Raw genomic sequence first — 13,392 nt, 5'->3', positions numbered from 1 at the left:
GCCCAAAATATTAAGTCGTTCTCAAGTGTTCAGCTGCTCAGATTCAGGCCTTAGCTAGACCTAAAGTTTATCCCAGGATCGTCCCGGGGTCATCCCTGTGCATGTAAATGATATACAGGATGTCCCTGGAGCAGGCAGGGACAACCCCGGGATGATCCCGGGATAAACCTTAGGTCTAGCTAAGGCCCCAGTCAAACTATAAGAAAGCTTACAACGAGTCTAGCGATGTTATTAACCACTATTCTGATTGCGCGTCACACTGCCTACGCATGCCAGTTGTTTGCCACCTTCCATTACGTTTATGTTTGTTGAAGACAAACTTCGTTGACTGAATGGGCCTTTTCACTGTTTGTGCCCAAGTTGTGCAGTATCCCCTCCAGAGATGCTCAGCTGGCATTGTGATTTTTTTCGCCTCCGTGTGAGGATCGTTTCTTCTCCTTAGTCCTTACGTTTTTGAAAACCATGTTCCTGCTTGTTAGGACTTAGTACTGCAGTTGGTTTTATTTTGATTTTATTCTGTTTTTAATTCGTTTTAGTTTTGTATTTTTTTATCTATGTATTTTATGGTTTCAGGGTCTGTGTTGTAAACTGCCAGAGAACTTTGGCTATTGGATAGTATAGAAGTATAAGTAATAAACAAGCAAACACGTTAATAAATATTAGAGTAGCTATGGCATCCAAGTCATACTTAATTGCATTGCGCTTTCCCTCCAGTAAATACCATAGCAATGTCTGCCCACACAAGGAAGTTCACAGACTTATTTATTTGCGTTATCGGGAGACCAAGGTTTGTGGGTTGCCATACAGAAGCAACAAAAGTTGTGCAGACAGTTAGTGAATATCAGGCTGTGTCACCCACATACTTTTGCTCATGATCTCAACTAATTTTTGTTTTCCTATTCCTTTAAGTTTATTGTTAATTCTTCCACTTATCTGTGTGTACTTGACAGGATGATCTTATCTTGAGCTGAAACAGAGGCAGGTTGAGCCCCTAATTATCCAAGGGCTCTTTTCCCTCAGCCTCTGATTAACCTTTGAGTCAATGTAAATAAATTGGCAGTTGAAGTGAGATGAAGGATTACTATTGCTAGGTAACTGATCATATGAACACGAATGTAGTGCCATCTTTCTTGCCTCTAGATTAGGCTTTTCAGCATACATTTAGGTAGAAATGCCTCTTTCAAAATGCACTTTCCCTTGTTTAACAGGTACACACAGCATATATATTCCCTACTAATACATGTCTCTTTTGTGCAAACAGTGTTTGGCAGCCTCCCCTTTTTCAGATTTCTGATTCTGAGGTTTTTTTGCTGAGACTCATCAAAGTAACAAGTTGAGGATCAGTTGGCTAAGTGTATGTTAGAAGTTAGATACGAATGCTGTTCTTGTATATTTTTAAGTAGCAATTATGTCTGGGTGAAGCTTGGAAGTTTGTTTGGGGCAAGTAGTTGCCGTAAAGTGCTGCATTCACATGCTTATAATATATGTTATTGAGTTCTTGAAGAAAGAATAAGAAGGATGTGTAAATATCTTTCCGATCCGGAATTAGGAAAATCAATCTTTTCTTTGGACTTTCTTTGAGTATCGCTCACATAAAATATTGTTAAGGGTCCTTATATATAAACCTGGAAATCATTTCCCATTCGATGTTTTTAATCTTCTGGTTGTTGCTTCTGTGAAACCCTCTTTTCCCAGCAGTCTTTTCTTCCAGTAGTCTTTTCTTCCATTGCTTTTCTCAACCATGCCACCAACACTTCACTTAAGAAGTATCTCCTCATTTACATTAATTATGTTTCGAGAAAGCTGATGAAGACAATTGTGCTTTATAGTGACTGGTGGACAATAACAACACAGGTAAAGTAAGCTCTTAACACATGCCCCTACAGGCACATTTGCAAAGCAGTTTTATGAGCAATTAGGAAAGCTCATTGGCGCACAGCAATTTTTCCTCTTCCACCCAAAGCGTGAGTCCATCCTGCCATGCTCAGCTTGACCTGTGTGTTCGTTTGCCATCTGTAATGTGTTGTGGATGGGGATACTCAAAGGTATGCATGGGGTCAAGTCATCAGTACTTGTCTACTAGGCAGGTGAAGTGGTTGTATGTTGAGAACTCCATTTGACTCCCTTTAAGAAGCCCCATGCAAAGGCTGAAATTTCTGGTGGGAATAACAGTTGAAAGAGGAGTTGCAGTTAATAACAGGTACTGAATTTATATACTGCAGGAGTGGGGAATCTGTGTCCCTCCAAGTGTTGTTAGACTCCAACTCCTATCAGCCCCATCATGGCCAATAGTCTGGATTCGTAATCGAACAGCATTTGAAAGGCTACAGTTTCCCCTCCCCTGATATATGATCTAAAATGCAAACACATTTAAATGAGAGAAAGCTCTGCATCTGTTTAAATGCTGCATGCCAGAGAAACCTCTTTAATTAGGTGATTCCTTTACTTGCGTTGTCACATTTGGGGGATTCAGAAACAGCCAAATATCAGTTGTCAGTCTGCGCAGTTTAAAACAATTTGCATTTTTAAACAGTTTCCCATTTGAGTAATACTGAGTTCACAATTGTGGAACACTTTATTGGAAACAAATCAATTTGATATCCAAAGCAAAGTAGAAATAAACTGAGCCTCCACATTATCACCAATTTACTTAATAAGAATTTACTCTAGTGAAGTGCTTTGAAGGGGCTAGTAGTCGAGACATCAATTTTATATGGACATTCCTTTCTGTTATTGATGATGGAAGTGGAGGTGTTGCTTTACGGATCCACAGAACTGAACAGGTGACCCTTGTTTCTAAAGAGTTGTATTTTCCCATTGCACTATCCGGGATCAAAGGGCCTATGTTTCCTAGGGCTTCATTGTATGATTAATATTCAGGGTTGTGTATATTGTGTTGGAATTCAGAAAGTGGTACTTGGCACATAATTCAGCTTCCTGAACACCTCAGTGTGTGTGTGTGTGTGTGTTTTAAAAAAGAATAAAGTAGGTTTCTAGTCCTTATGATTGAAACATGGGTTTGTGAGGCCTGCTGATACCTCAGTCACAGGGGCAGTCTGAATAATAATCTTTCTATTGGTTTGGTGTGTGGCTACATAGCTTCCTGATTCTTATCAGGACTAGCAAAAAGATTATAAATTAGCCCTAATTGCTGAATAAACTACACAAAATAATAATGAAAAAATAGTAATGTAACTTTACAGTTTGCAGAATTCAATTTTCTGTGGTGCAAGAAATTATTATTATTATTATTAATAATAATAATAATAATAATAATTTATATGGAGTACACAAAGCCATGATTCTATCCTTTCTATCTAGCTAGTTGGAAATTAGTAATGTCAGGTTTCAATGTTCAATGCATCTACTTACCACTTCTGGAGTCTACCTCAGGCACTCAACAGAAACAAACAATTGCTGAAGAACGCTCGTGCTTGGCTTTGTAAATAAGACCATTTTACTACCCCACCTGCTTGCAGACAATTCTTGGTCATTTCTCAGACATGAATGGCCTGGATGGGAGTTTTTCTGTCTGCCTGGTGCCAATTCTTTACCACCACATATGACCAGATAGGTATTTCCAAGCCCAGTCAGCCAACATATCTAAAAGGTGTTCTTTGCACAGTTTTTATACAAGCATCCTCTGTTGTGCCCTGCTCTTAAAGTGTTCTATAGGATCTATGCACCTTAAGTAAATATGTCCAGGATTGCAGTTTTAGCTTTTGCTTTGTTCTTGTTTTTCATGAATATAATACAAAGGTCTGCTCTGTAATGGGAGGCTGGTCTTGTTCAAAGGAGGGATTACTCATTTGGTTGCTTGGGTAACACACAGTGTATTAAATACTGACTTGAGAAGACCAGGGTTTAAAGGAATCCTAACCGTTGTTTAAATTTTGAACATATCCTCAGGGTGTTTGGGCCTTATTGTTTGGTGATGCATGTCAGTAACATGGTGATCATAATAATACTAGGTTGAAAGGAATGCTGATGTCATACTTATTCTGAATAACTGCAGGGCTTGATAACCAAGGGTTGCATTTGAATAATGTTGAATAGTGTCCATGCATCTTGTACCAAGGACACCACCAACCGCCCATATTCTAATGTGTGTATGCACAGTGAAATGGGCACTTGTAGACTCATTTCCAGTGTGTAACATCCCTTGCTGTGGTATTTGTGAAATAGTGCCCTTTATATGAGGGGGAGTCTACACTAGCCATTTATTGCAGGATTGTATCGCAGTCATCACTAACAGGGCACGTGACATTCACCTACTGCCTCTCAGTTTTTCTGGAATATCCCTGACTGCTTTTGTCATGGTTTTTCCAACTCTCTCGCTTCTATTCTGAAGAGTGTTTAAGGTGTGCCCCCCCCCATTGCTGTTCACCATGAGTTCCAGGCTCAGCGAACAGCCAATCAGCTGTAAGGGGCATATGCATGAGTATTGGAGGTGTGTGGGAGTGGACCTGTCCACCATTGCCACATGTTTTGGATTAGTATCGACGTGTTTTACCACTGAGTGTTTTTTTTTTTAATATGTACATATCGCAGTGCAGGAGCGCTTATTCGACAGAGTTCCTATCCCCCCATGTGTTGTGCATCTGCGCTCATGCGCATTCCTCATGAGTCATTAAAAACATCTCTGCCCTGTAGCTGCGTCATCTGCTGATCCACATGCGCAAGTGGTGTAGCAGGGCACACGTGCTCCCACAACAGCACTCCTGAAATTGTGGTACACATCAATGCCATGTGTCCCATGAGTGCCGATTGCAGATGTGGGGAACATTCAGAAGCATCCTTCTTCCATGCCGAAATGCCTGCAGGTGCCTGAAACTGTGGTGCTGCCGCATCTGGAATACTGTATGTTCTGATCGCCCCCTCTCAACAAGGACAATAGTTGAGCCAAGAAAGATGTATAATAATAATAATAATAACAACCCAACCAAAATGGTCATGGATTAAAACATCTTTACAAGGAAAGACTAAAATGTTTGGTGACATTTAGCTTTAAAAAATAGGACCGATTGGGAATGTGACAGGTTTTAAGACTGGTCATGGAGTAGAGAGAAGGGTGTTTTCCACTCCCTCTCTCATGATATTGGAATTCAGGATCTCTCAGTGAAATTGATTAGCTACAGATTCATGACAGACAGAAGAAAGTACTTCTTCATTTAATTTGTGCAATTTGCTACTACAATTTGTGGTAGTGGCCCCAGGCTTAGTTTTAACTGGGGTGGGTAGAGTAATTTGTGGAGGGTAGGTCTATCAATTTGTATTTCCCATTATAATTAAATGGAACCTCCAGGTTTAGCGGTGATATATATTTCTGGAGTGTGCAGATTAAACAGCAGGAGATGGTATTGCTTTGTTGACCCGCTGAGGCCATCCTTGAAGCACATGGCTGGCCACCGTTGGAAATAGGTGAGGAGAAGTTCAACATGATGTCTTCGTTGCTGGACTGTACCATTTCTGATTGAAGGTATAAGGATGAACATTTGAGTGCTCTCCCCACATAAACCAAACTAGGGTGCTAGGGAAAAGCTCAGCCTAGCCTAAAATCTCCAAGCATTTTATGCAGGAGAACTTTCAAACTTGGGATGCACAGATTTTGTTAAATCTGTTCCATCTGTGTGTCACAGATTGTCTGGTGGCTTTCATTCCATCATCTGCTCATTGGTGGAATTGGATTAGCACAAGTGCAAATCTGTGCAATTCCCCGCAAAAGTTAAAAAGTGGCCACAAGTCTGCGGAATCCATGCAACTTGGAAAAAGCCATTCTGCTGCAGAATCCACAGTTCAAGTTCATAGAAATCTGAACTTCTTTTAAAAATCTACTTTTAATGTGTTTTTATTTTATTTTATCTTGTACACTGCTCTGAAATTTTTAATGGGGAGCAATATATAAATATTGCAAATAAAATAAAAAAAAATTGAATCATTGTGGATTTCCGACATTCCTAATTCAAGCATTGAGGCCCCTGAAATGAAACAGACCAACAGTAGATAACATTGGATGCTAAGGATATTTGTTTATTTGGTTTGGCTCTACGTTTTCACTTAAGTAGAGACATATTACTTAATAAGAAGCAATATGTTGTCACACTTAGCAATAACTCCTTATTAAACACAATTCATAAAAGTGCATTTGTGTTCCTTAATGGTGGAATTTTAATAATTCACTTTAGTAGAGCCGGTCAGGAACTAATGAGTTAAACATCTAAAAGGCTTATGTTAACATCTAAGAATTGGAAAGTTCTATCCCTGAAGTGAGAGGGTACATGAACTTTGCAGGACAGATTTGGGGTGCTTCCAGGGAAGGCTTTTGCCATGCGATTGCTTTAGCTCATTCATGGAACTTTACAGGGGGTCTGGGCCTCGTTGTCTTCTATTTGTAACCCTCACGTGTTTCCCACTGTTTCCTTCTTATTTCTTACCTGGAAAAAAAACGTAGGTGGAAAAGGTAGAATAACTGCACAATGTCTTTTGACTGGTAGCTCTGGGAGCCCTCCATCTCAAAAACATCCTTGATATACCTGTTGCATCAAAAGAATGCTAGGCCTAATTCATTCATTGCTTGAGCAATATGAAGACATTCTGTATGGCTTTCCCCAAATGATGTTGCATTGAACTCTTGAAGCTGTTTGTTAGGGTGTTTTGGGTGGGGATTTGAGACACCCATCCTTTTATGGCCAGTCCCCAGATCAAAACTAGCCCTCTGTTTCCTGTTTTGCATTGAGTTAGTGCGATTCCTCTATCTCGCTTTGATTTTGTTTGCAGTCTAAAACATACCTACCTCAAGGTGGGATATAAATTTAAGAAATAGATAATTGCATGCAAGTGCCCAAACATAATAATAGAACAAAGGGAAACTGAAATTGTGAACGTACCAGTGAGGCGATGCTCAAAGTAGTAAGAAATAAAGTGCAGGGGCACTGGAAATAGAAGGACTTCTGTGGGAAAACACTGCAAAAGCATGAACAGAGGAAGCATTTCATGGAGCTGTGGAAAATTCATTAAAAGCCGCATTAGCCGTGATAAGGTAAATGGAACTTACATTTGGGCGCCATACCAGGCAAGCGTACAGATAAGAACTGCTCCCTCTCAGTAGATCTTGACTAGGCCTTGCTAAGTGTCCAAAGTTGCTATCTGCACAGATTCAAGTTTCAGACTTTGGGATCTGTAAACGAGTTGGCATTATTGTCGATTTGTGATTTTACCAAAGGCCAGTTGGCAAGATTCTTCCACCCAGCTGCTGCTGCTCATTTCTGCCGGCCTGTGCTGATTTTCTGGGCACTTTGGCCTGTGGAGAGGCAGTTGTGTGAGGGCCTGAAGTCAGCATGGAATTTGGGATGTGACTCAGCAGTGGCCCCAGCTCATGGTGGCAGCAGGCGTGTGACGGAATCTCCATTGACGGTTAGAAAATGATGAGTAGGAGCCGTGGGCTAAAAGGGTCCCATGCACCAGCTTGCAGGAACGCCTGTTGCGTGTCTAGTGTACTAGTGCTTTAAATTCATATCTCCGTTCTCCTTGCCACGGCCCGGTGTTAGAGAATGAGGGTGAGTGATGTGCCCTGTGGCCAAAGAGGGCTGTACACCTCCATCCAAATGCAGCCCCCAGGCCCCCTGATTCTCCTCTTTGCTGGCAGGAGATCATTCCTGAGGAACCTTTATGAAAGTGGTTTCGGCAGAGTGGAGCGGGCTAATGCCAGATTGCAGACATCTAAAAGGGGAGACAGGAAAGGGCAGACAGAGCGAGGGGGGGGGGGGGAGAGAGAGGGAGACTTTAGAGAACTGATTCAGCACCAACAATAACCAGTATCCTCAAGGAGCTTGAAAAGGAGAAAAAGCAGTGATGGGGCAGAAGTTGGAGAGGTAGGTAGCGTTCAGGTAAGTCTGTTACAACTTCAGGCACTTTTGTAGCAAGTAGAAGCAGATGATCTAACTGCTCCGTTTAAAAAAACAAAACAGTTTGCATGCAATAATGTGTTCTTCTGAGGTGAAGGCATTTGGGCAAAGGGAGGGGGGGTCATCTGGTGTTCTTCTTCCCCCCTCCCCCTCCCATCCCAAAGCCTGGATATGTAGAAGGGATTTTGTGTGATTATGTCATCTAAAGGACAGAATTCCTCCGGTGCAGTTCTGCAGTGCAGCAACAGCAGTGAGCCCTGGAGATGGTCCAGAGTTGATTTGATGCCTTTTAATCATGAATGGAGTAAAGGAACCAGGAAAGCACAGTGCTAACAAATTAATGGCAGGAAGGAGGTTATAATGTCTCCCTTTAAAAAAAAAAAGAAAAAAAGCCCCATCCATTTCTGTTACTAATAGCATGCAAATCCTAATGCTTAAAAAAGCTTTAGTTAAAGTATCAAGCAACATTAGCTACTGCCATGGTGCTTAGCTGTTACGTTATGCTGTATATTGCTGAATAAGTAATTTACAAAGTATGCTACTTTTCTGATCTCCCTTTTTTTGGGGGGGGGGGGGAAATTCCATTAGAGGATAACTGGCTGGGTTGTGGGTTTTTGTGGAGGGGGGGGCTGTTGTTTGGCTGATGGTTTTACTGCTTGTATAACAGTATCTTCAGGCAACATCAACTTGCTGAAGCATTTGTTCCATGGTTAAAGCATTTACTGTCATTTTCCCGTAATGATTTGGTCTTTGCGGTTCTGCTTGTTGGTGTTTTGGATGTGTGTTTATGAACTCTTGGAGCACACTGAGGGAGCTTCTGTGTGGCCGCACTTGAAACAAAAGCTTCCCTAATTTCAGTGTAATTTGCACAGCAGCTGTGCTTCTCTGAAATAAAACCCGGAAATATTTAAAGAGCGAATAGAAATGTAGAGTGCTTCTGTTTCTCTCCCCCCCCCCCCACTTTTCTCTGTCTCTTTCCTCAGAAACCATAAAGAGCAAGTATAGCCAGATGGAAAAAAATATAACTTTACAAAGCTATATTTTCGGGTTGAGGGTTTGAGAGAGGAAGGAGTCAAGAAGGAAGAGTGATAGTATTCTTAATGACACACATGATGCACAGGGTATCCCGGGATCAGGGAGGGATCATCCCTCCCTTGCCCCGGGCTGAGCCGTGGAACATGTGGCCCGTTGCCGCGGTTTGACCCGGCTCTGCGTGATTACTTGCACGGAGCTGGGAGCCACGCACAGGGTGCAGCGCTCCTCAGGAATGCTGCGCCCATCGGCGTTAGGGTGGAGGGGAACGGGGAAACTAAATTAATTTTTTTTTTAAAAAAAACCACTTACCTTCAGCGCACAAGCGTTGGTGCGCTGCTTCTCCTTTAAAAAATAAAAAATAGCGGGTGTGATGCCTCTCTTCCTGAGGTCATCATGCCTCACGTGTAAACGGAGGAGGGATCTCGTGTTAAACACAATGCAAGAACTTTGCTCCACCATCCTGGATTATAAGGTAGGTTTAACTAAGGCCAGTCTATCAATCAAATTTGTGCATTGTCCTTCATCAGAGAGATGCCAAGGTGGTTCATAACAGTGCCGGCCTTTGCTGTAACACCTGCAGAGCAATCCTACTTAGTTTGGTTGGAAAGATCTGAAGATCCAAAGTCCCGCCAGGCTCGCATCAGCAGGGTTGTGAAGGAACAGAACTGTCCTCCTTTTTTATATTGAGTTTGATTTTAGGTATTATGATGTTAATTCTTTGTTTGTGTGTGTGTATTAGTTTTAGGTATGGAGCAGGGGGAGGATCTCACGATCAGCATATCGTGAGATCCTCCCCCCTCCCTCTCAGATCGCCGTGAGTTGTAGACATGCCCTTTGGGAATTAATTAGAGTAATCAGTTGAAATCCTTTGGGTTGGACCTTTATTCCTATAGGAAGTAGTAGTGAAATACTACTACCAAGATGGATAGCTGCTATCTCATCTTGCACAGGAGAGAATGCCTCTTCCATGTATCATCTGTTGTACCAGGAAACAAAGCACACTTTCTCTTTTAGCAATATTGGATTCAATCTCATTTAAATTTATGCATTTATGTTGATCAAGTAAGATTAATTTACTTACATTTCGTTAGTGGGTATCAGCCCTCTTCTTGCTCCATGTTATTATTTTTCCGAGAAGCCTTTTATTTATTTATTTATTTATTTATTTATTATTTAGAATATTTATATACCGCTCCCCATTGAAAAATTTCGGAGCGGTGTACAAGATAAAATGAAAAATAAAAACAGAATAAAACAGTTCAAACAAAATTTAAAAGAAGCAAAAACAGAGACTCAAGGCTGCATATTAAGGAAAGGCTTCTTGGAATAAAGATGTTTTCAGGAGGCGCCGAAAGGAGTACAAGGTTGGCGCCTGCCTGACCTCCAGAGGCAGGGAATTCCACAGGAGGGGCGCCACCACGTTGAAGGCTCTTCCCCTGGTGGATTCCAATCGGAGGATGGATCTATGTGGAACCACCAGGAGCAGGCCCTCGGATGACCTCAGTGTCCTAAGTTGTTTAGGGCTTTGTACACAAGTACAAGAACCTTAAACCTGGCCCGGTAATGAATAGGCAGCCAGTGCAGTTCCCTCAGCAGAGGAGTGTATTTGTTGGGATCAGTTCTTTCTAGTTGATAGTAATTAAAACCCATTTGGTGCTTAGAACTGTGTGTATTTGGTTGGATTGTGGGGAGGCAACAGCCGGTCCAGTCAGTGCCTATTTCAAAACAGCACCGGGGCCCGTAGACTGGACAGTGCAGCAATTCCAGGCTATAGATATTTATTTTATTTATTTATTATTTCATTTATATCCCATTTTTTCCCCTCCAAGGAATCCAAGGCAGTGTACATAATTGTCCTCCTCCTCTCCATTTTATCCTCACAATTATTATTATTATTATTATTATTATTATTATTATTATTATTTATATAGCACCATCAATGTACATGGTGCTGTACAGAGTAAAACAGTAAATAGCAAGGCCCTGCCGCATAGGCTTACAACAACCCTGTGAGCTGGGTTGGGCTGAGAGTGTGGCCCAAAGTCACCCAGTGGGTTTCCATGGCTGACTGGGGACTAGAACCTGGAGCTCCCGACTCTCAGTCCAACACTTTAGCCACTACACCACACTGGCTCTCACAGAATGAAAGGCAATGTCTCATCTTGGGATTAGTTTAATAATATTTGCATCCAAGTTTTCCTTTCACTTGGCGGATGGGTCCTTGAAGAACACAAGCTAAGTTTTGTTGCAAGCGCAACTGGAGACCACAAAATGTTGCATTACATAAGTACTCTGGTTTTTTTTAGTGTCAAAACAAGGCAAGTAGCATGTTTGGCCAATAAATAAAAGATTAAAGGTCTATCATGATTGTGTGTGTATGGCAAAGAGAGAGGGGACTATACTTCTATAATGGTTATTGGATTTTTAAAATTTATTTATATAATTTATACCTTGCTATTCCCCAAAAATAGTGCTCAAGGAAGTTTACAAGATCAAAATCTACAATAGAAATACAATCAATAATCTAAAAACATGTTTTAAAAAGGAGTTGCAGCAGGATAAAATAACACAACATTAAACACTCAAGTGAACAGGGATGGTATTTTTAACAATAGCTCTATATGCAACTTTGCTATTTAAAAGTAGCTACACATAAGCGCCTGCAAGTATGCTGTGTATTGACAGATACATACACACACTAACGATTGCATCTCAAGCATGGTGTTGGGTGTTTTTATTTTATATATTTATTTATTCAACATATCTCTATAATTCACCAAAATTGGTTCCAGAGCGGCATACACAATGAAAATGCCACAATAATAAAAGACACATAATAAAACAGCTATAAAATAGAATAATAAAGCATATAAAAATAGAATTATTGGCAAGATTTAAAAACGCTTTGAACTGTGCCTAGTTATTTGATTCTATATTAAACAGTATCAGAAGAAATTTTTGGTGTGGAAGGGAGAGCTGATGTGTTGTCAGATTTTTCTCAGTGTGCTAATTTGTCTAAATATAATCTGTGTCAGTTCTTCTATCATGTGGTCTACTTGATGCATAAAGATAAATTCTGGCCTGGTTCTTCTGAGGTGAAGGCATTTGGCCAAAGGGAGGGGGGGTCATCTCCTATGAGGAGATAGGATACGTTAGTGGCCATTTTTAATTAACCACAGAATCTCTTTAGGAAAGTCAAGGAGGGGTGCAGTCAGCCAGTCAGTGCAAGTGGGGTTGGAGGGTAAGGAGGAGGAGGTGACTGTGGACGTTGTGGTGCAGTGTCCTGCTATAGTTGTAGAATGCAATAGGTATTTCCTGGCATATCTATTTCGAATGAGACCGTTCAGATACTGGAAAATCCACCACACTGAGGAAGACTAACCTGACTCAGTGTATCCGCAGTTACAGGTGCCTGTGCAATTAGGTGAGCATGAGGTTTTATTATTTATTTATTTAAAACATTTGTATCCCGCCCTATATCATTAAGATCTCTGGGCGGCATACAGATAAAAGTATGCAGTATAAAACAATAAATATGCACAGTTAAGAACAAATTAAACCATGAACTAAGTTAAAACAATATATAATTTAAAAGCAGTTAAAACAATGCGCCACCTTAGTAAATTTAACCATCAAAGGCTTTGTTAAAAAGCCATGTTTTTACTTGGCATCGAAATGAAATCAATGTTGGCACCAGTCGGGCCTCCAAGGGGAGGGCATTCCACAGTCTGGGTGCCACAACAGAGAAAGCCCTCACTCTCGTCCCATCATAGCATATATGTTGCGTTGGTGGGATGCGGAGGAGGGCTCTTCCAACAGATTTCAAGTCTCTGGCAGGCATATATAACGAGAGGTGCTCCCTTAAGTATCGAGGTCCCAAGCCGTTTAGGGCTTTAAACGTCATTACCAACACCTTGAATTCCGACCGGAAGCATATAGGCAGCCAGTGCAGTTCCTTTAAGACCGGTGTTATGTGGTCTCTGTAAGATTTACCCGCCAACAGTCTAGCTGCTGCATTTTGCACAAGCTGCAACTTCCACGTCATCTTCAAAGGCAGCCCCACGTAGAGTGCACTGCAGTAGTCTAATCAGGAAGTTACCAGTGCATGCACTATTGTGGCTAGGTTGTCCCTGGAAAGGCCGCAGCTGGCGGATCAGCCGGAGCTGGACCCAAGTACTCCATGCCATGGAGTCCACCTGGGCCTCCAGTGACAATGATGGATCTAGGAGTACTCTCAAGCTACGTACCTGCTCCTTCAGAGGGAGCGCCACCTCATACAGAACAGGTCGCTTACCCAATTCCCGGACTCGGGAACCACCAATCCACAGAGCTTCCGACTTAACAGGATTCAGCTTCAGTTTATTGGTCCTCATCCAGCCCATTACATCCTCCAGGCACTGGTCCAGCATCTTCACAGCCCCAGCTGACTCCAACGACAAGGAGAAGTAGAGCT

The 13,392-nt window shown here is 41.6% G+C and overlaps 1 protein-coding gene across 4 annotated transcripts in view; it reads left to right on the top strand.

Moving 5' to 3' along the window:
• KLF12 (KLF transcription factor 12) overlaps positions 1–13,392 on the top strand; it is a 248,058-nt gene that overhangs the window by 24,280 nt on the left and 210,386 nt on the right. For 3 of the 4 annotated variants that reach the window (XM_063126022.1, XM_063126021.1, XM_063126020.1), the window contains exon 2: positions 1,800–1,854. The exons of the other annotated variant lie outside the window; for it this stretch is intronic. In XM_063126022.1, coding sequence (XP_062982092.1) covers positions 1,807–1,854 — 48 coding nt within the window. In that variant the 5' untranslated portion in view covers positions 1,800–1,806. The remainder of the gene's footprint in view (positions 1–1,799; positions 1,855–13,392) is intronic. 4 annotated transcript variants of the gene reach the window in all.

Source organism: Elgaria multicarinata, chromosome 5 (genome assembly GCF_023053635.1).
Source record: "Elgaria multicarinata webbii isolate HBS135686 ecotype San Diego chromosome 5, rElgMul1.1.pri, whole genome shotgun sequence".
Taxonomy (NCBI): domain Eukaryota; kingdom Metazoa; phylum Chordata; class Lepidosauria; order Squamata; family Anguidae; genus Elgaria; species Elgaria multicarinata.
Note: the sequence above shows the minus strand (reverse complement) of the source record. Positions and strands in the feature narration are given on the sequence as shown.